The sequence below is a fragment of the Lithobates pipiens genome, unplaced genomic scaffold, assembly GCF_037356315.1.
Source record: "Lithobates pipiens isolate NorthernLeopardFrog02 unplaced genomic scaffold, aLitPip1_a1.2 Scaffold_30, whole genome shotgun sequence".
Classification (NCBI taxonomy): Eukaryota; Metazoa; Chordata; class Amphibia; order Anura; family Ranidae; genus Lithobates; species Lithobates pipiens.
Genome location: NW_027507791.1, coordinates 130,715,450 through 130,737,919, shown reverse-complemented (window position 1 = coordinate 130,737,919; position 22,470 = coordinate 130,715,450). Strand labels below are relative to the sequence as shown.

Genomic DNA, 22,470 nt, shown 5'->3' with positions numbered 1-22,470 from the left:
GAGTTAAAGGGAAAGGTCTAACTGCACATTATCTGGACAGAATGCTTAGGGAGATAGTGATATGTTCCTGCTTAGGAGATATATGTTAACTTGGGGGGCTGCAAACTCTGCAGGGCTCCAACACACACTCGCTGCTATTCCAACCCTTCACATATTTAAACATAAACTTCCCTCCTGGCATTAAACTTTGCCAGGTATTGTGCTCAGCTTACCACCCCAAACTGATGTTCCTCCCTCTCTCCCTGCATGTCCTGTGAGCAGAATAGCTGTGCTCCTCCTCTGGGTTCTCTCATCATATGGCACTGAAGATAGAGGAGGGGGGATTCAGCGGGACACACAGAGAAAGTATGCAGGAGACTGAGGGGGGGGGGGGGGGTAGATGAGGAGACAGAAAATCAGGAGGGGCCGGCGGGAGGAGCGCATTAGGAGAGGTCTAACTAAATACAATCTCTTAGCAGCAGGGACCTGATCTACCCATCAGCTAGCTGTAAATGACAGGTAGATCGACGAGGAAGCTGTCATGGGGCCCCCTACTGGCAATGCCTGAATGGTCAGTCCACCCCTGGTGTACGGCACTTACTATTGCGACCTGTGTCGGCGGCTGCTGGTGTAGCACCTGCCACACAACTCGCATGCTTCAAAGTCTTGCAGGACGTGGCTACTAACGGGAACTGAGTTCCTGTTGTGGAAAAAGTACAGGAACTCCGTTCCCATGCGCATGCTTTCCCGTAGGAATTGAGCCCTGAAACGATCTATCTATATTATATATATATATATATATATATATATATACACACACACACACACACTGATCAGCCATTTGTGACCATCCACCTAATATCCCCCATCCCTCAGGGCATGGATGCCACTAAACCTCTGAAGTTATTCTGTGGGAACTGGCACCAAGCCGTCAGTAGCAGGTCTTTTAAGTTCTGTAAGTTGCGAGGTGGGGCCTCCATGGATCAGACATGTTTTTCTAGCACTTCCCACAGATGTTCGACATGTTCGAAATGTTCTACATAGATGACAAGACCAAGGTTTTCCAGAAGAATTTTGTCCAAAGCATCACATTGCCTTCCTTTCTTCCCATACTGCATCCTGGTGCCACTGCTTCCCCAGCTTAAGTGATACACATGCACCCTGCCATTCATATAATGTAAAAGAAAAAGAGATTCATCAGGCCACCTTCTTCCGTTGCTCCGTGGCCCAGTTTTGATGATCACATGCCCATTGTAGGTGCTTTTGGCTGTGGGTGCATGTTAGCATGGACATCCTGACTGGTCTGCGGCTACACAGCCCCATACGCATCAAAGTGTGATGCCCATTTTCTACTTTCAACACATTAACTTCAGAGACAACATGTTCACTTGCTGCCTATTGCCTAATATATCCCACCCACATTCAGATGCCATTATAACCAAATAATCAATGTTATTCACTCTATCGGTCAGTGGTCATAAAGTCATAATGGCTGATCAGTGCGTGTATAATATATATACATATATCTGTGTGTATATATAATTTTCAAGGCTACTTTAATCAAATTTTAGTAACTGATGTGATACTGATTTGATACTATGTAAATTTTAATGGTCAAGATTGTATACGAATATGGAAAAAATATAGTTTTATATGAAAAATAATGTGTGATAAATGTCCGACACCAGGAAAGTCCCATTTAGGCCTCATGCACCCTATAAGCTTAAAGACGTTTTTTCTCCTATCGGAGTTTAGCAACTTTTTTAGGGAAGGTTAGGTGCAATGTAGATTCTTGGTATTGTAAGGGATGTGGTGTCTATGATCAGTCACCAATCCAATTCATATAAGTTTGACATTATTCCTCAATGTATGCAGTTTTTCTGTAAATCTTTTGCAAAGTTTCTTGGGGATCCTGACAGTATTGATAGTACGATTAAAATACCTTTTAAACGTTATTGCACTATGCAAGTTCTTTTTAACCATGGTTTATCACATATGAATACGCTTGAACATGTGGAGTATTGATAAAGATTCCCTGTCCGCTGCCCATCCTCTGTGAGTGTGTCAACACAATATAGAGTGAAGCGAGGCGTATGCCTTCCCAAGTCTGTGAATTCCGGTAAGCCTCACTCCTATAGATGTGGATGTGGATAGAATACCATCACTTCACTTAGAGCACTTTCCAGTGTTGTTGGTTGATCACGAGGAATTTGTCACTTTTTTCAAAGACTTTACTTCATTTTCTTCCATACACACACGTGTGTTATTTTGTTGATGCTAATGGGCACCTTGTTCTTTTTTTCATCTATGATCTGTAATAGGATCATTCACTGAATATAATTAACTTTTTTGGACTATTCACTTTCATCTGTAATAGGACTATTCACTGAAAGTATATTTTTTGCACTATTCACTCTTTTATAGTTTGCACAAAACATATTTCATTTATCACATATTGTTTTATAATCATGTATTTATGTATTGAATTTTGTCATTTATTGTGGATATTGCGAGATCTCCATGATTTATGTACACTAGTATTTTAGCACAACATATCTTTCTTTTTTCCATTTTGTCACTAACCGTTAGTCTTTCGGTAATGTTTGCTGCTCTTTTCATTCAATATGTTTTACTCACAGCCCAGTATTTCCCCTCCATTTTTAAATCGCATGACAAGTCGCACTCTATTGTCGGCAATGGCACTGTTCACATTGTTTTGACACTGAATTTGTGGTGTCACATCGATTTGAAAAAGTAGTTCCTGCACTACTTTTGCCAATTTCAGGTGTGACGTGTATAAACATCTGTGCATGAAGCCACACAGATATTTTCCAAGTAGCATCTGAAGTCGCACTGACATGCAGCTTTAAAATTGTGTGATTTCAGATGAAGGCGCATGATTTTAAAGCCACATTCAATGTGAACGAGGACTTATGCTGCGTACACACGGTCGGAGAATCCGTCGGAATGCGTCTTATCGGACCGTGTCGTCAGATAATCCGACTGTGTGTGGTATGCATCGGACTGATTCCGTCCGAATCTCCATCAGACCCAATTTTCCAACATGTTGGAAATATTTCCCGACCAACTGGGCCGGTCGGACGTAATCCGATCATGTGTAGAGAATTTTGATCGGACCAAGTGCCACGCATGCTCAGATCAAATTCCTACATCAAAGCTATTGGCTACTAGCCTGAATCTAGTCCCATCGTAACGAAATTACGTCATCACGTTCTGAAAGATCGGATTTTTCGACAACTTAGTCCGACCGTGTGTATGCAACAGTTTCGGACACAATCCGTCAGACTAAATCTGACGGACAAAATCCGACGGATTTGGTTGTGGAAATCTCCGACCGTGTGTACAGGGGCTTAGAGGCGTATTTTAAGCTCAGTGTATAGAGGCAAAAAAAAGAGCCCTTCTGGTTTTTGATTGCCATTTTCTGGCAGAAAAAAAAATGCTAAAGATTCCTAAAAATGTGTACAAAAATGCTCTATTTGAGTGTCTTTTGTTGCCAAGGGAACTGGCATTTTTCTAAGCCCAGGGAGCATGGAGCTTCAAACACATGGGTTCCACAGATAATTGACCATCCGACTAGAGGTACCTAAATATACATGCACATAGAGGTATCTCCTATTCAGCAGAAGGGCAAAAAGAGATGCGGATGTGTATTTATATCTCTAGTCGATCGGTTATTTATCTACGGAACCCATGAGTTTGATGCTTTCATAAAGATTTACCTTGTGCATTTTGTGTCACAAGGTCCCTCCTGCCTGGAGCTATCCCAAATCATTTTCCCAGAGCCTTTTTATCTGCTTTTATTACCTTAAGTGGTACTAGTTTTTGTGGAAAATGTCATTGTTGTTGATATTGTATTTGTGATATGATCATGCCAAAAAGTTGATCACATACCTACTGTACATACATGTACCTACATGGTCTTGTTGGCCTTTTATAATTAATAAAAAAAAAAAAAGGAATGTTATGCTAACAAATAAAATAAATCTTAATTTTTAACAGAGCCCGCTGTATATATTTTAATTGAAAGTAGCACCTGAAAAGTCCTAATATTTGTAGATCTTTTTGGTATTTTAGCATCATTTCTAAAGAAAGATGTGGTACATATTGGTATTTTTAGGCCACTTTTGGTTATCAGTTTATGAACTTGTGTGTGGAAAGCATAATTTCTAAATGGAAACTTTCTGGACTACAGGCAATGTTAACAACATTCTCATATGTTTACGATAATGGGCGTTAGATGTATCACTATGTTCTGGCTTAGTCAGTGTAATCACATTCTTCCTGTTTTATCTGTCACACAGAAATCCAACAGTCCTCAATCAAATGGCATTGGTGGCTCTGGAAGAGCATCTGTTAAATTAATACAGAATGGTCCTCAAGGTAAATCATTTTAAATATGTTGTCTAACGCAAAGCCCTTGAGCCCAAAGTGCATCAACATTCATTATTCAGACTACTGTTTACAGATGAAAGACAATCTCTGATTGGCTAGTATGGTTTATTGCACATTAGTGGCCTGCTCTGTAATTAACCGCATCTTGTTTCATATATTTTCATTAATTGAATTAAAAGCAGTTAACTTTTTTAAGAACCATATACTTGCAAGGCCCCAAATATTCTTTTACATTGGGTAACATGTGCAATGATGTGTGATTTATACTACAATGCACATTAACACACATTAGCGCCTTGCGGTGCTATTAATTTTGAATGGCACCATTCATTATAAATGACACTCCAGCTCATTAAGGCGATGCAGCTCCAAAACATATATTACATTTCACCACAACACATGGTAACACACTACTATATGTTGTGGTGCACTGCATCAGAAAAAACGTTACATGTACATTTGTAATCTGTTCTGGTGAGTTGGTCATTTGAACTGGCTGCTTTAAACAAGAAGTAGAGCCAAAGCTATTTTGGGTCTACTTCTCCTGTAGGTCACAGGGGTACACTTAGTTCTGCACTCTGTGACCCATATTCAGACGACAGCCACCTAAAGTCTTTTGTTAGCTGACATCACTCAGCCAGTCGAGGCTCTGCAAAAATCCAGACTTTAAGGCGATGGAAAAAAAAAACTTGTGGGTTATACCAATTGGTTTTGTGTATTAATTGTCCATGTAGCAGGTGTGGCAGGGGTGTGTCCTTTTCCTACATACCTTTTGCTAATAGTTGTCCCTCTTTTCTTTGGTTGGAAGGTATCCATACCCTTGAAGAAATGTCCCTTCATTTAGTGTCCCAGAGACACAACAGAAAATCTCCCAAAATTAGGGGAATTCTTGTCTTAAAGAGTTGTCCCCAAAACAGATGTCCCTAATAAAAGAATTCCCTTCATCTTTTGTTCTTGGGGCAACCCTAAAATACCGAATTTCCCATCCCTTTCTGTGTTCAGTGACAATGTTTAACAGTACAGTAGAGGGATGAATCTCCCCTCTACAGGTCCAAAAAGAAAACTTGAAGGTGGGCCTACTCTTTCCCACTATCCAATCCTCAAAAAAAAAAGAAGCAATGAGTAAGAACAGATGTTCAGTCATTGTTATGTGGTGGAGTGGAGGGGGGGGGGGGGGTACATATGCAGGAAACAAATTTGAGAAGGCCACAATTTGTGTAGCTGGGCCAACAGGAGAAGCAGAAGCTAGGAGTATAGGTAAGTGATGACAACATACAAAGCTAGCTATTTGCTAGTGCTGTCGGTTTAGTCATTTTAGTGAGCCCACGGGTTACAAAAGAACACTTCTGGCAAGCAAAGAAAATACCTGATGATCATGACAAAATTGCTGTGTTCTTATCACTTCTACCCAGGGACAGGAAGTGTGTTAGTTACAGGATTACCACATGAAAATAAAGGGGAAATAGCCCTAAAACAAACAACTAATGTGGGCATCTCATCTAAGGACTCCATGGCTTTGGGTACAAACAGACCTTCACAGATAACCTAGATCATTGATGGCAAACCTTGGCACCCCAGATGTTTTAGAACTACATTTTCCATGATGCTCATGCACTCTGCAGTGTAGGTAGGCATCATGGGAAATGTAGTTCCAAATCATCTGGGGTGCCAAGGTTCACTATCACTGTCCTAGATGATCACAGAGAATAGTTATCAGCTGCATTATATTTTTTTGATGGTCAGTTGCTATTATTTTCACTTACATACATAAATACCAGAGACGTTCACCAATTCTCCCAATGCCCATAAACATGTGGACCCAGGCAATCTATGTGTGCACATTTATGGAAAGGTCCTTCGCAAGAATGATACTGTTGATACTTACCCAGTTCAGTAGCCCATGCTGGAAAAATTACTTCCTATGCTGGTCCTCCACACTGGATTCAACCTTGATTGTTCCACAGACTTGCACATGCCATCTGGTGGTTTAGGTCAGTACTACTCACTTGATCTCAAGGGTACCATAGGAACCCCCTATCTATCTGGTTGTTTAAGTAGGTACCACTCACTTGTACCTCCCATGTGCACCTATGGACAGGTTCCATAAATTATATAATTTGTGTGTTCAGTTTAGGCAAGATATCTGAGCAGAAGGCTTCTAGTGTTCCTGAGTCCTGGTGTTCACTCTAAATCCTGTTCCTGTTTCTAGTACCTTGTTGCTGCATCCTGTGTCCGATACCCTGCTCCTGGTGTCCTCGCCCTTGAGTCCTGCTACCCTTCTGACTGACTTCCAGGTTATGATCCTGCATTTTTTGTGTCTACCTACTATGTCTGCCTGCTGCCAACCCTGACCTCTGGCCTGCCTCTGACTACACACCTACCTGATGATTTGGTGCTTCATCTTCAGTTAATTTTGCCCGTCAACTGTCTCAATTGAGGCAAACCTGGTGTTCACTTAAGGAGTCTGCCTCAAATGCCGAATGCCCCTTGAGTGGTGCCCTGGTCAGCACCAGACTTTTGTATTCTTAGGTATCACCCAACACATCTGTGGTAGATAAGGGGGCCTACCTTCATTCTCAAAATGTGAGAGTTTGTTCAATTAATGGAGTCCATCGACACTTTCCAACAAGGTTTGTTTTTGTGTCCAAACGAATGAGGCAAAGTTGGACAACATTTCTGAATCACTCCAGCAACTTGCTTAGCTGTTGGCTCCTGTAACAACTCCACAACTGTCTCTACAGGCCTCAGACGCAGCACATGTTTTTAGGTCAGTACCTATGCTGACGAATGCTATGGGTGCAATCTCATGCTCCTTACTCCAGGAATCTGCAGCTCTGCCTAGGCTTCTTGAACCAATGTCAGGTCAAGTTCAGATTGCTAACTGGGAATTTTCCTTTTGATAAGACCAGATAAGGTTCTCTACCATTTTATCCACCCATGCTTATTCCTCTGGCTTCTAGACAGTCTCTGCTGCTTGACAGTATACAGTATGCTTCTACTTCCTGGCTTCAGAAATGAATTGGAACAATGAGGCCTTGATGGTAGTGTTCTGGAGATGCCTATCAGAGTGCATCAAGGATGAGTTAGCAGGCTGGAATCTCCCTACTACCGTGGATCTTCTTATTTAACACTGCATTAAGATTTATATTCAGTTTTAGGAGAAGGCTAAGAAGCAACATCTGACTTAGCAGACCTTTCACCTGGCTCTCAATTTTCAGCATACCCTGACCTGATCTTTGTCTGTACTGCACACTTTTCTGACTCCTACCCACTGAAGAAAGCTAGCAACACTTCTCAGAAGACCCCCAGGCTCAAATTCCTATAGTAAGTCCACTTTTCTGTTCTGAACTGCTATAACAACATCAGCTTCTAAGCTGAGACCTTCCTGGACACCTGGTCTGCCAGAAATGTTATATATTTAGCTTTGGTCAATAAGAATCCTGATTGTTCCTCTTATCAAACCGTTTTGGAGATTAATGGAACTACAATTTTTGGTAACATCTTGAATACCACCATTCCTGTTTTTATTAAACTTGGATGATCCTCACAAACACAGTTTCACTTCTGAATATACCAAAGTCCTTCTGGTTGAGGACCCTTGTATTGTTAGTGGTCTCACATACTGACCTGGAGAGCTACCTACATATTCCTGAATTCCAAAGGTTTTTCCCACTCATGCCTTGACTATCACTATAACTTCTCCATCACCAAGATTGCTTCAGCTACAGTGGGATTTTTAAGGGCTGTTTCCTGGAATCCCCCCCCCCCCGGAATTCTGTGTACCCCCTCTTATTGTCTGAGAGGCACTATCCAAGTATATGAAAGAAAACAAAAATCGTTCTCTCTACTCTTGCATTGGTTACAGGCAACTGAATTAATTATCTGAAGTACCTTCTGTCATTGACTTCAAAACTGCTGTTCAATTAACTTCAGGAGGCGGGACTTAATTTTTCGCTAAACTGGGTCTACATGGGGCTTACAACCTCATTCACATTATAAAGGGTGTTGAAATGAAAACCTCTTGTAACACAATTCTTTTCTGTGAATTATAATATATTGCAACCTACCATGTCTTTTGTATGTATTTTTTTCTTTATTCGTACCTGTTGATCCAGCCAGTTAATGTGTTCATTTTAACTTCCTTTACTAAACCAAGCTGTCCAACAAAAGTTGCGTTAGAGGGTTGAGAACACTGACACTGTGTGCTTGCAATGGTCAGCTTGTATTATTTTGTGTAAGATCTTTATCCCTAAATGGAAAAAAAACTGTTGCTGTAACTGCTTAAAAAGTTGTAGCTGGTTTTTGGCTTTAGTGTGTTACTTTCCAGCTCACCAATTGAAAATTAAGCAAAAAAACCTCCATCAGCAGTAATTGACAGGAAAAAAATGGGGAGGGGGGGTTCTTATTTCTTATGTGGACTTTACAGGTTCCAATGGAGACAACACGTTTAAAATTAAAAATAATAATTTGATACAATTAAAAGCTAATATAATAATACATGACCAGTGTATGGCACCTATTGGTTAAACAGATGTATATACAGTGCCATGAAAAAGTATTCATACCCCTTGAATGTTTCCACATTTTGTCATGTTACAACCAAATGCAAATTAATTTTATTGGGATTTCATATGATAGATCAACACAAAGTGGCTTATAATTGTCAAGTGGAAGGAAAATGACAAATAGTTTTCAAATTTTTTTTTACAAATAAATATCTGAAAAATCCCAAGCTTTGAACATCTCCCAGAGCACGGTTCAGTCCATCATCCGAAAATGAAAAGAGTATGGCATAACTGCAAACCTACCAAGACATGGCCATCCAACCGAACTGACAGACCAGGCAAGGAGAGCATTAATCAGAGAAGCAGGCCATGGTAACTCTGGAGGAGATGCAGAGATCCACAGCTCAGGTGGGAGATTCTGCCCACAGGACAATTATTAGTCGTACACACCACAAATCTGGCCTTTATGGAAGAGTGGGAAGAAGAAAGCCATAAGAAGTCCAGGTTGCAGTTTGCAAGAAGCAATGTGGGAAACACAGAAAACATGTAGAAGAAGGTGCTCTGGTGAGATGAGACCAAAATTTTACTTTTTGGCCTAAAAGCAAAATGCTATGTGCGGTGGAAAACTAGCGCTGCACATCACCCTGAACACACCATCCCCACCTTGAAACATGGTGATGGCAGCATCATGTTGTAGGGATGCTTTTCTTCAGCAGGGACAGGGAAGGGACAGGGAAGAGTGAGTACCGCCCCATATTTTGAGACATCTTCATATTATCCAGCAGGGTACCTACATAGCTGCCCTTGTCTAATGGTGTCTGATGTCATTAGGATCAACTATTAAGGTATTTTGAGTTCTGGCTTTACCTTGAGCAATACTCTGCAGGATCAGTCGGGCATTAATCTCATACTATTGTGGTGTTATGATGACAATATGATTAGTTGCTAAGGCAAGCTTTAGTTTATTGCTGGCAAGAGTTTGTTGACTGATATGATTGATGCTACTCACCAGATATTTAGGCCATTTTAATTGGGAAATATTATCCTGCACTCTTTTGATGACAAAGTTTGGAGGGGGTGTTTCCCTGCTCTCCTCCCCATTACTATTTGTTCTCTTGCCCCTGTGTTCACCCAGGGGAATGGCTTTGTCCCTTTCAATGGCTACCGAACATGCATTGGACATTTTGTATGGCCATTTATTGATGTGATGCCATTCTGTTCCGGGGAGGTGGATAAATTCTGTGAAACTCAGTGAGAACTGGAGGGGTACTCCACCATTTGCTGTGACATTTATCTGTTTTTAAGAAATTTTTCATAACAAAAACTATGAAAACACACTAGGGTATCAAATGATGAATATCCTATATAAATTATAGAAATTCTTCACTTTTTGGAACAGACATGCTTACATTTTTATGTACATTGATGTTATACCATCATGTGGTGTTTTAGGGCACTTTTGTCAACTAGCTTTTAATTGTATGTCAATAAATCATTGTTCATTTTAAACTTGTATTGGTACCTGCAAAATCTGCATACAAAATTTCCAAAGCTGCAATATATTACATTTATGCTTTTGGGTCTAATACCACTCTAAGTAGCTGGTCATCAGGGCCTACACATGGACATGACCTCAAACTAACTGAAGGAAAGTTCAAAACTTAGAAAGTATTATTTTACTGAAACAATAGTTGATGTTTGGAATAAACTTTCAGCAAAGCCGTGAGTCACTCAACAGTAAGTGGTTTCAAAAATGGACCTTCAGTTGGCTTTTCCAACAAACATGAGCTGCTAGTTAGAGGAGGTCTGCACCTTCCCTACTTTTTTCCCTGATGACAAAATTTGGATAAATATATTTGTCTTTCAGTGCTTTTAGTTTTATTTGCTCCTCAGTTCACTGAACCTTTTACAGTTTTGGCATGGATTAACCCAGTAACCTACAGATTTAAATGGACTCCATGCCTTCATGTTCATAACTGATTCCATACGTTCCTCTTCAAACTAGTAATTCTCAATAGGTAGTCCTGAAAGTAAACTCTGATTTCTTAATGGCAGCCTAAAATGCCTTGTCCAATGGGAGGGCTATAGGATTGAGGAGCTATTCTGGGTATTCAATAAAAACGTACGCACTCTCACACTGTGCAAGCAGTTGCACCTACAGTACCCTATGAAGCCGGGGGGGGGGGGGTAATAAGTGAGGGACACTGTTATTAGTCAGTTTTGGCTTAACATACTCACAACCAGTGCGTTGAATGTGGCTTGCCATATTCCTGTTGTCAGTAATCTAGTTCCAGTAGCCTCTCCTAAAACGTCCTCTTTCTGTGCCACTCTGACTCACAACCTTCAAGCTCGAGTGTTCTAATGGTTTCTGACCCCAGGACCTTAATATTGGCAAGAGGTGTACAGATAACCTATTTTAACTGTTTAGCTTTATTGAAGAAAAGAACTACAAGATATTGTTGACAGTTCAGAAAATATTTCCTCATCACAGTAGTTGTTTAAAAAACATCCTATGCATTTGGGGGGGTTCCAAGAGGGCCTCTTCATCAGGGCATCAATACTCTGGTGTTGGGTCCGGTGGTTGAAACTTGTGAAGTTTTATTGAATCTTTTCCAATCGCTCTAAATCCACACCTGAAAAAAGGTTATTCTTACAGGGAGAACATAACAGAGAAGGGTGTAGGGGAAGTAGGGTCAGGGGGAAAGACGATTTACAATTTAGGCTGCCATCATGAAGGCAACATCTATTGTTGGTTGTGCAAATATTTCAAAGCTTCCACATATCAGTGTACTTGTCCAATGTGTTATCCACCTGTTAGGGTTCCCATCAGCTTCATCTCTCTAATCCAACTATATAGTTCTGTTTTAGTGGCAGAAGTTATTTTTTTAAGTGCTCTTTTCAAACTCAGACATTGCTCCAAGGGCTGAGTCACTTCACCACATCACCCCCTGATTTTCAAGTTATTAATGTTTACCAAAACACAAGGATAACTTGCTATGAATGTTTTTTTTATTAAATACTTTTATATATTTTAGGGTCTTTGGGAACTGGAAAATCAGATGCTATGAATGAAACAGCAGGTAACTTTGAAATACAACACAATGAAGAAAAATCCAATCACGCATTCATCATCCTCATATTTTTCAATACTCAAAAGAACTAGCTGCATTGTCATCTTCAGCCATCTCTAGAGTAAAGAAAGATATGTACATACAAACAGTAAAGGCTAATGCCAAGTCATCCCGGTGATCAAAAACAATACATTTGTCATTAGCATAATGGTGGAATAATTCATCGTTACAGTATATCAGTTAAAATCTGCTTTGCACAGATGTCAGGATTGTATGTTACCAATACAAATAAATGCAAATCAAAGTAGCAATATCACAATCTATGGTTCATGCTCCATATATATGCAGGTTTCTTCCTTTACATGCTCTGTGTTTTCCCATCTGATTGGATTGACTAGGAAAATAAAACCCTGCTTAAATTATAACTGCTTAAAAATTTAAAGTTATAGCTGTCAGACACACTTTCCCTACCATTGCTACACTGCTTATGTCTCTCTGTCTGACTCCTATCCTGCATCTAGTTCAATCCAGCCCTGAAAGGATTTAAAGTAACCTTATTTTGAGGTTACAGAAAGTAGAGTGATCCCACAGCCTAATTTTAAGCCACCCTCTGGTATCACATGGTATTTGGATTGCTGCTGTTACTGCTATATCAATACCAACTTTTCTGAAAGTATTTTCATATGGTTAAAGTGGTTGTTAAGCCACTTTATCTACCTTATCTCATCCTGTCTGTTGAATAACCATATATGCCCCTGTGCCTGTATTTTAATAAAATAAGCAGTTCTTTACCATATCTCAGGGTGCCGATCGCTGCTCACATGACCCGCCAGCTCTCTCCTCTCCTCTCTCCGCCAGCTCTCAGCTCTCTCCTCTCCTCTGACAGCTTCAGCGGGCGGGGCAAAGGATTCCCTGCTGATGTCAGACGAGAGGGGAGGAGAAGAGAGGCGGTGGGTCACGTGAGTGGCTATAGAAACTCTGAGATATGATAAAGAACAGCTTATTTAAAAAAACACAGGTACATAGGATTATTCAACAGACAGGATGGGATAAAACTTTAAATTAACTTCAGCAGCAGGAGGGGAGGGGGCGGGCACTGACACAGGAGCAGACAGGCAGGGAGGATGGGTGGAGAGAGGACAGAGGAGGACATTAAAGTTGCGGCTGATAGAGGAACATAAACTGACCATGGTGTCAGAGCTCAGCAGCCATTATATACCCTGGTCAGTTGAGAGGGGGACAGGCAGTTTGTTTAGGTGATAGAAGGGGCCAAATTACACAGCAAAAGTGTGGTGCTTTAGGAGAACAGGATCAATATTTTTGTTCTAGGTTAACAAACCCTTTAAGCAAAACTACCTTTAACAATAATATTTCAAAACTCTGAGTTATTATTACAGATCCCTCTGAGATAATAAGTCAGAATTCTAAATTACTAACTCAGATTTCTGAGATACTATGACAAAAGTTTTTTCTAACTTGGTTCCAGACTTCTGGCTTCTGGTGGTTATTTTGTCCCTGGGTTTACCACCTCGTTGTTGTCACTAGTTTTCGCTTAATCCCTATGCATCTCAAGCATTCTCCACCTCCACTGCTTTGGCCATTACAAAAGTATATTGTACTGTATATCAAGATTATTTTAAAAGAAAAAGTGTAGTGAGATGCCCATTTACTTACCATGTTCAGATGATGGCACAAGCCCCATTAACTCCATTCAACAACTCCTTGGGTTCCTGGATATGCTCAGGAAACTTTAGTTCCTCAGCTTTTCTCTCTCAGCAGCTCAGATAGGCTACACTTTATGAGGCAGAGGTACCCAGGTAGGTAATCTTCTGCCAGGTGAGAGGCCCTCCACTGTCAGAACCAGAAAAGTACCAGAAAAGCATGCAGCTTCTCCAGAAGACCCAGCTACTGTAGGATGCCCCACCCCAATTGCTTCCAAAATACTTTACTTCCAGTGGGGTGGTCCGGGGTCCTCAGAGCTGGGATGCTTCTAGCTGTTTGCCTGTGTTATCAGAGCTACCCTGGACTTCACTGAGAGAAATTCTGTTTATAAGGATAATTCAAATTTCTGTTTGTGTCCTGAACTGTTTTATTGAAGTCATGATTCTCAGCTAAACTCTCTGTTGTTAGAGTCTTAAGAGACTATTATATGCGGCCAAGTTACCCTGATTGAAACACAGAAGCATTATTGTGAAAAGTCCATGTTTGTGCAGCTTGTGTATTATTCTGCAGTGTATGCACGCTACTTCTAATTTTCAACCTGTTTTGAATTATTGCTTTTATTAATACTCTGTCTGATCAATCGGCCTATGTCCCAACCATTACACAAACACAGTGTGATGGTTTAATTTATCATACCTATTTAAATTTTAAAGAACTTTTGTCTGATGATGAAAATATGAAAGTCGATTTGTTACCATGGACATATTGCATAGGCCCATATATTTTATTAATGAACTAAAGTAATTTTTAAACCATGGCTATTGTGACACCTGCTGCTTTAAAATTCATTAAGCAGTAAATGTAAAAGGAATGTATGAAATAAGGTTTGCACCTATCTTCTAGAACCAGAAACCACAAATCAAGATGAACTTCAGAAACAGAAGAGCTTTTTGAAGCTTCAGAAGAAGCAGGAGAAGGATCTAAAAGAGCTGGAACGGAAAGGACAGAAACGCCGGGAAGAGATTCTCCAGAAATACTCCAGTGCCTTCAGTGATCTACACACACAGATCAACAAGAAATCTAGCCGAAAGGGTCAAAAAAAGAAGTACGTGTGCACCAGGGGTGGCTGGTGCTCAAAATTTTTAGGGGGGTGCAAACGAACTGAAAAATTCAGAAAAATACTGAAACAAAAACATAAATTACAGCCTCACTGTTCCATCAATTGCAGCCACTGTGCCCATCATATGCAGCCACTGTGCCCATCAGATGCAGCCAACTCTGCCCAGCAAATGCAGCCACCTGTGCCCATCATATGCAGCCAACCGTGCCCATAATATGCAGCCACCTGTGCCCATAATATGCAGCCACCTGTGCCCATAATATTCAGCAAACTGTGCCCATAATATTCAGCAAACTGTGCCCATCATATGCAGACTCTGTGCCCATCATATGCAGACTCTGTGCCCATCATATGCAGACTCTGTGCCCATCATATGCAGACTCTGTGTCCATCATATGCAGCCAACAGTGCGCATAATATGCAGCCTCTGTCCTTATCAAATGCAGCCAACTGTGCCCCCCCACCCGCTTGCTGTCTGCCCGACACTTACCCCATTGTGGTGGCATGTCAGGCGGCGAGCTGTGGGACGGTAGCGTGGCGATGGATTCTGTGTCCTCCGACTCCTCCGTGTGTGTCTTCTTCTTGTGTCCCTTGGCACCAATGGGATCACCTCTGCCTTCAGCCAATCAGGTTCCCAGTATTACATCCGGATTGGCTGAGAGGCAGTTCTGTGTTAGCAAAGCAAATATTCATTTGCTTTGCTAACAAACCTGTGTGCACAATGGTTTGCGTTCGCAGTTCACCTTTTTGAAGCCTATTAGAGCACCCCCCGCCACTGTAATTCATGCACCCAAAAAGGGGCCGGACTCCTGAATTGGGGGGGGGGGGGGGTTCAGCGGGCGTGTATAGATTCATGCAATGCATAAATCTATCCATAGTACACAGAGGGGGTGGCTGGAGAGATTTGGCGGTGCTTGAGCTCCCCTAATGGACACACCGCCACTGGTGTTCACACTTCTTATGTTTCTTGTGTCTGTTGCTTTAGAAATCCTAAAATAGGCTTCTGAAATAATTAGAATGCCACTTAAGGACCGAGCCTCTTTCTTAGATTTGATGTTTACAAGTTAAAAACATTTTTTTTGTGAAAAAATAACCCTCAAACATTATATATATATATTTTTTTTTCTAACACCCTATAGAACAAAATGGCAGTTGTTGCAATACTTTCTGTCACACCATATTGGTGCAGCGGTCTTACAAGCACATTTTTTGGGGAAAAAAAATACACTTTTTTGAATTAAAAAATAAGACAACATAAAGTTAGCCCATTTTTTTTATATTGTGAAAGATAATGTTACGCCGAGTAAATTGATACCCAACATGCCACACTTCAAATTTTCGCCCGAACGTGGAATGGCGACAAACTTTTACCCTTATAAATCTCCATAGGCGACGTTTATAAAATTCTACAGGTTGCATGTTTTAAGCTACAGAGGAGGTATATGGCTAAAATTATTGCTCTCGCTCTACCGATCGTGGCAATACCTCACATGTGTGGTTTAAACACCGTTTTCATATGCCGGCGCTGCTCACATATGCGTTTGCTTCTGCACGCAAGCTTAGCTGGATGGGGCACGTTTAACAAATTATTTTTTTCTTATTTATTTTACCTTTTATTTTTTTTATTTTTACACTGTTCTTTTTAAAAAAAAATGGTGTCACTTTTCTTCCTATTACAAGGAATGTAAACATACCTTGTAATAGAAAAAAAAGCATGTCAGGACCTCTTAAATATGAGATCTGGGGTCGAAAAGACTGCAATAAATATAAATAAATAAAATAAATATCATTTTTTTATTTTTATTTTTAACAAGAAGAAATATCATTTAAAAAATAATAAATAATAAATATCATTTAAAAAAAAAATTTGCTTTAAGAGCTATGGGTGGAAGTGACGTTTTGATGTCGCTTCCTCCCTTCAGTGGTATGGAGATGGGTGGGGGCAATTTTCCCCTCACTCGTCTCTATAGCCAGGGAGAGGACCTGATTGTCTCCGCCACTACCAACGGCTCCGGTAAGCCACAGAGGGCATCGGAGAATGGCGGGAGGGAGGGCTCCCCTCTCCTACTGCTGATAAAAGTGATCTTGTGGCAAATCCGCTGCGGAGACTACTTTTATCTCAAACCGGACCGCTCACTGAAGAAGAGGATACCTGGGTTATGGTAGCTAGCTGATGCCATAACAACGATATCCCTCTTCAAAGTGCTGACGTATATCGGCATGAGCCAGTCCAGAAGTGGTTAATCATTTAATTGTCAAGGCTCGAGACCAAACCAGTTTACAGGCAGGAAAAATATCTGCATTGGGTGCTGGGATATGGGGAAAGGGTGAAGCCTCTTGTCGCTCTGCATCACCTCAGCCACCTCTTGCTGGACCAGGCTGTCAAAATGACAGCTCAGCCCTGCATTTTTACATTAAGACAGAAGCTCTCAGTGTAATCAGTGAGGTGTTGCTGCCCATATGACAGTATCCATTAAATATTTTTTAAATATCTATTTTTCTTAGCCTCAACCACAATAAATATAGACATCAATTATGTTTTAAACCTGTATACATTTCCTTTGGAGTTGTCATTTTAGAGCATGTGTTGTGAACCTTGAAAGTGAATTTTTCTACAATGGGTATAGCTGCAGAGGTAAATAAGGGCTTGTTTTAATGTTTCTTTACTGCTTGCATAATATTTTTAATACGTAAATACTTTAATGTGCATAGTGTGGGCACAGTTTCAAAACAGGTCACAGTCATTTTCTAAAAGTTGATTATTATTTTAGAAGTCTGGAGGATGATTATGGTTTCATATGGGGTGCTGGAGAAATCCCTGGAAAACCAGACCCAAAAATAGTGGATCTGAAGGAAAAGATGGAGCAAGAACTGATGCATGCTTATGAGGAGTTTTATGACAGCATTTGGAAAAAGAGGGAACAACATTCTGCAGAAGTGAGTAGAAACATTACAAATGTACAATTATTTAGATAATATGCACATACATTTCAACATAGACAGGATTTAAGTTTAATGTATGCTTAGTTATTAGCCATGTTTGTAGTTTCTGACAGGAGATCATAATCTGGTTAAAATCCTAATTGATTGACAGTCTATACTCCTTTCTGTCCCTGTCCTCTGGTTTCCTTTATGCATTTCTGGATACTTCCATTACTCTCCCTACCTCCTTGCTAATTAGAAAATGTATCTCACACAGAGTGGTGCTGTGGATACATAAAAGTATAATAAGTGCCACGTCCCAATTATTATTTTACAAAAAAAGACAACAAAATGGGGCTTCTGGACTTTTTAGGCACCATATATAAAGTAACAATCATAGAATAGAGATAAAAATCAACATTTTATTATGAACATGTTATTTTTTCCATTGTACTAGACAACAGAGATTGCTAGAAAAACATCTAATCACAGCAGGACTCATATCCTCCATAATATACAGACTATACCACCATTTCACATTTTCAAAAATAGATAGTAAACATTTAATACATAATCTACAGAAATATGATTATTCTACTCGTGGTATTAGATGTACTGAGAAGGAGAAAGCTCTACATGTTTTGTGTGTTTTACCACGCTTCTTCTGGAGCGAGAGATTTGTGTGACTAGTAAACTAACAAAGAAACAAAAAATTATTATTAATTAATCATACAAAAATATTATACAACATCACATCCCTAACAGAATAGGTACTAAACAACATAAATCAACATATGATGTATTGCAGATTAATAATAGGAATGGGGATCGCATTGTCAAAACCAGGGGGAGGGCAGCAGCGTATATATATATATATATATATATATATATAGGTCACCATGGGGACATGTAAAACACAATAGCCAAATTTCAATAGTAACAAGAGGTAAAAAAAGAAAGAGACAAAAACTCACTCAAAAGAGTTTGCAAAAGTTTGCAAAGTGCACAGTCCAGGAGGGCGGAGCTGCTGGTGGAGATGGCTGCTGCTCCGTAGAGTGGACCTAATGCTGCTGCTGCCGTTACTGCTGCCCTAATGCGGACGCTGATGTTGTAGCATGCTTTAGCCTGAATAATATAGCTGGATGGAGTAAGAGACGCTTACCAGTTTAAATCTTGAAAAGAAAGCATGCTTTTTGCTCGGAGGGGAGAGTTTTAATACTTGCGCTATCCTATATGCTTTTGCTGCGGACCTGCTGTGGCTGTTTGTGCTCTCCTGCAACCCGTTACTGAAGCTCCTTCGAAGGTGGAAAAGGGAAGCCCGAAGTCAGCCCGAGTTAGCCTGAGTCAGCCCGCCAAGGAACGAGACACAGCCGAATCGAAGAGGTGGAGGAGGTCCGGCGAAGGATTCGGTGCGAGGGCGGAAGCCGACGACCGATGCCGACAGCCGTTTGACCATCCACGCGGCGGCGGTCCCGGAGGTTCCAGGCGGAGAGCAGGTAAAACCTCGGGGAAAGCAGCTGGGAACCCGGGACAGCAGGCATACAACTGGAATCCTTGGGGGACTCTAGGGCTGATGTGGGAAGCCAGAGGAACCCGAAGGTAAAGGTAAACGGAGGTGAAATATACTGGATTAAGGACAGCGAGCTGAACAAAAAACAAAAAAAACTTTAGATGCTAAAGGTTAAAAAGGCTGCATATTGTGGCAGCACGCAGGTAAAATCACCTGGTTGTATTCAGGATGGGAAATATGTGTGTCCTAGATTCAGGCTTTATGCAGACTTTTACAATTAGAGGGGAAGAGTTAATGAGCCCAGCTGAAGTAAGTGGGCTCATTAAGACCTCTACAAAAAACCCCAGCATGCATAGGGAGATGCTCCATCCTGGAACCAGTTTTGTGTGTATAGACTGGGGAGTCTGAGATCTGTTCTGTGCGGTGAGTTAACGCCTGTGTGGCAAACCCCTACAATAGAGACAGGGACTGGGGCAGCACAAGGCTGCACCCAGTTGTTAGACAGGGAGTCTACGTGTGTAGTTAGAGGTCAAGCTGACCAGGATTTATTTTCTTGTTTTATTTTGTTTGGCTGTTATATGTATCACTGCATGTAGCCTAAATAAACCGGACCTTTTGTTTTTTGCACCTACACCGCTGTCTGCTGTGCCTGACTTTGTGTTGTGAACCCATCCAGGGGGTCACACACACCCGCTACCGAGCGAACCCCCTCACAATATATATATATATATATATTACAAAGAAAAGAAGAAAGGATCCTGGAAAATAACTAGAAAAAAAAAGGGGGGAAAAAAAATAAAGGAAAAAAGGAAATGTGCAATAAAATATAAGAAAGCATTAAAATCTGGCCGGATGGTCGGATGTTAAAATTACTGGGTTAACTAAGGGAGCCTGGCTGATCGATCAAATTTAAAAATGAAAAGGCTAAAAATTCATAAAAATAGAGGCTGGATTGTTATGGACTGTTTTGCATAAATGTGGATTATATTTAATTATTATTATTGAAAATATAATGAATACTGAATAACCATTAAAGACAACTGCTGACAAGCTCTGTAATTTCTTAAAGGGACACTTACGGTTTAATAGAAAAGGGCCGAAACCCCTACAAGAAAATTAACAGGACAGTTATGGCACCAAAGAAGGGTAATAAAACACCCCAAAATCTAAAAAATAAAAAGGATAAAAAAGAAGAGATAAGTAAAGGCACCACAGGGGCTCAAGCCACTCAAACTACTGATATTAAGGAGTTTTTTCAGCAAAGGCATCCACAGAAAGAGATACAGGGTCAATCTCAATCGCCTCAGCAAACATCACATATAGGGCACACAATACAAACATCACAGGAAATATTGGAAATGACAGAAACAGAAACATCAACGTCTTTGGGGACACTAGGAGAGGATACACTGAGTCACCCTAGGAATAGCTCACCAATAGAGATAATGAGATCATTAACTGAACAAAGGGAAGGTTATAATGAAAATTGGGACATAAGGACATATATTCGCTCCCTCCCTACTAGGACAGACATGGATCAGTACATACACAGATTGGAGGATACCTATAAAAATGAAATACAAGAGATTAAAATATCTACCCAAAGAACACAGGAGATAATAGGTAATCTGGACGTAAGAATGACAAACATGGAGCAAGAAATGTCTCAGTTAAAAGAGAGACTACATGAACAGGAAGATGATTTAGTACAAGCTAGAACGGCTTTAGACTAACAGGAAAACAGAAGCAGAAGAAATAATATAAGAGTTAGAGGTCTGGATGAAAACGTGAACTCAAGGGACTTGGTATCCGTTTTGCAGGTAATCTTCCAAAGACTGGATGTGGATTTATCCATAGACGATCTGATGATCGATCGAGCGTATAGAATAGCTGGAGCGAGAAGGGTAAAATCTGGAGAAACCAGAGACGTTATCTGTAAACTGCATTATGCACGATCCAAATACACTCTGGATAAGAGGAGAGCATTAAAACCGCTGTTGGAGCAACTTAAAAAAAGGAACTTACAATATAGATGGAAATTTCCATTTCAATTACAAGTCTATTATGAAGGTCTGGCAGTAGTTTACAGGAATCTGGAAGATCTACCGGAATTTGTAAAGGCTCTTGGTATTTCACCAGTAGACTTACCAGAATGGCCAAAACCTTATAGAAAAGCAGTAAAAGGCTTATAGAGACTTGAGGAAACGGAGGGGGGGAGGGGGAATTTAGTGATGGGGGGATAGGGGGAGATTTATGGTTATCAAGGGGGGGTTTGGTGGGTTTTTGTTTTGTTTTTTTCACAATCAGAGGAAAAGGGATGAGGAGATTTTTGATAAAATGAAATACGGCAATTTTTTTTTCCCTTACAACTAGGGGAAAAGGGATGAGGGGATTTTTGATATAATGAAATATGGCAATTTTAAACAAAATTTTTTTTTATTTTTATTTATTTATTTATTTTTTATTATTTATTTATTTATTTATTTATTTTTCACAATTAGGGGTAAAAGGGAGGAGAAGGTTTTTTGATATACTGAAATATGGCAACAAAATTTTTTTTTTTTAATTTTTTTTATTTAAAGAGTAAATGAAGTTGATATAAAGCACGTTTAATAAAAGTAATGATAGGCATATGAATATATGTACAGATGGAAATACACAGACATAAATTTAAAGGGAGAATCCCTTTTTTTCTTTTTTCTTTTTCTTTTTTTTTTTCTCACAATTAGGGGTAAAAGGGAGGAGAAGGTTTTTTGATATATTGAAAGATGGCAACTATTTATTTATTTAAAAAAAATTTTTTTTTCCCCCTCACAACTAGGGGTAAAAGGCAGGAGATGGTTTTTGTTATAATGTAATATGGTAATCTTCTTTTTTTTTCTTTTTTTTCTCACAATTAGGGGTAAAAGGGAGGAGAAGGTTTTTTGATATACTGAAATATGGCAACCATTTACTTATTTAAATTTTTTTATTTTTTATTTTTTTTTCTGTATGATTTAAAGAGTAAATGTAGTGGATACAAAACATGTTTAATAATAGGTATATGAATATATGTACATATGGGAATACACAGATATAAGTTCTAAAGGGAAAGTTCATTTTTTTTTCTCCCTATATTTATTTGTTTTTTCTCTCCCCCTCGCCCCAGCTTTTTCCATCCATGCCCCATCCTTGGCATTAGTTTCTAGATTATGCCTTGGCCCCCCTCCTTTATTTTTCACGGGGGGATCAAGGTAAGGCTTAGGGATATAAATTAAGGGATGGGCAGAAAGGCAATAGAAGTCATAA

General features: G+C 40.0%; 1 protein-coding gene across 2 annotated transcripts in view; it reads left to right on the top strand.

Annotated features, from left to right (window-relative positions):
* Positions 1-22,470, top strand: part of PLCB2 (phospholipase C beta 2) — a 384,423-nt gene that overhangs the window by 288,320 nt on the left and 73,633 nt on the right. For both annotated transcript variants that reach the window (XM_077464867.1, XM_077464866.1), the window contains exons 24-27: positions 4,302-4,380; positions 11,933-11,977; positions 14,534-14,735; positions 17,522-17,687. In XM_077464867.1, the coding sequence (XP_077320993.1) occupies positions 4,302-4,380; positions 11,933-11,977; positions 14,534-14,735; positions 17,522-17,687 (492 nt within the window). The remainder of the gene's footprint in view (positions 1-4,301; positions 4,381-11,932; positions 11,978-14,533; positions 14,736-17,521; positions 17,688-22,470) is intronic.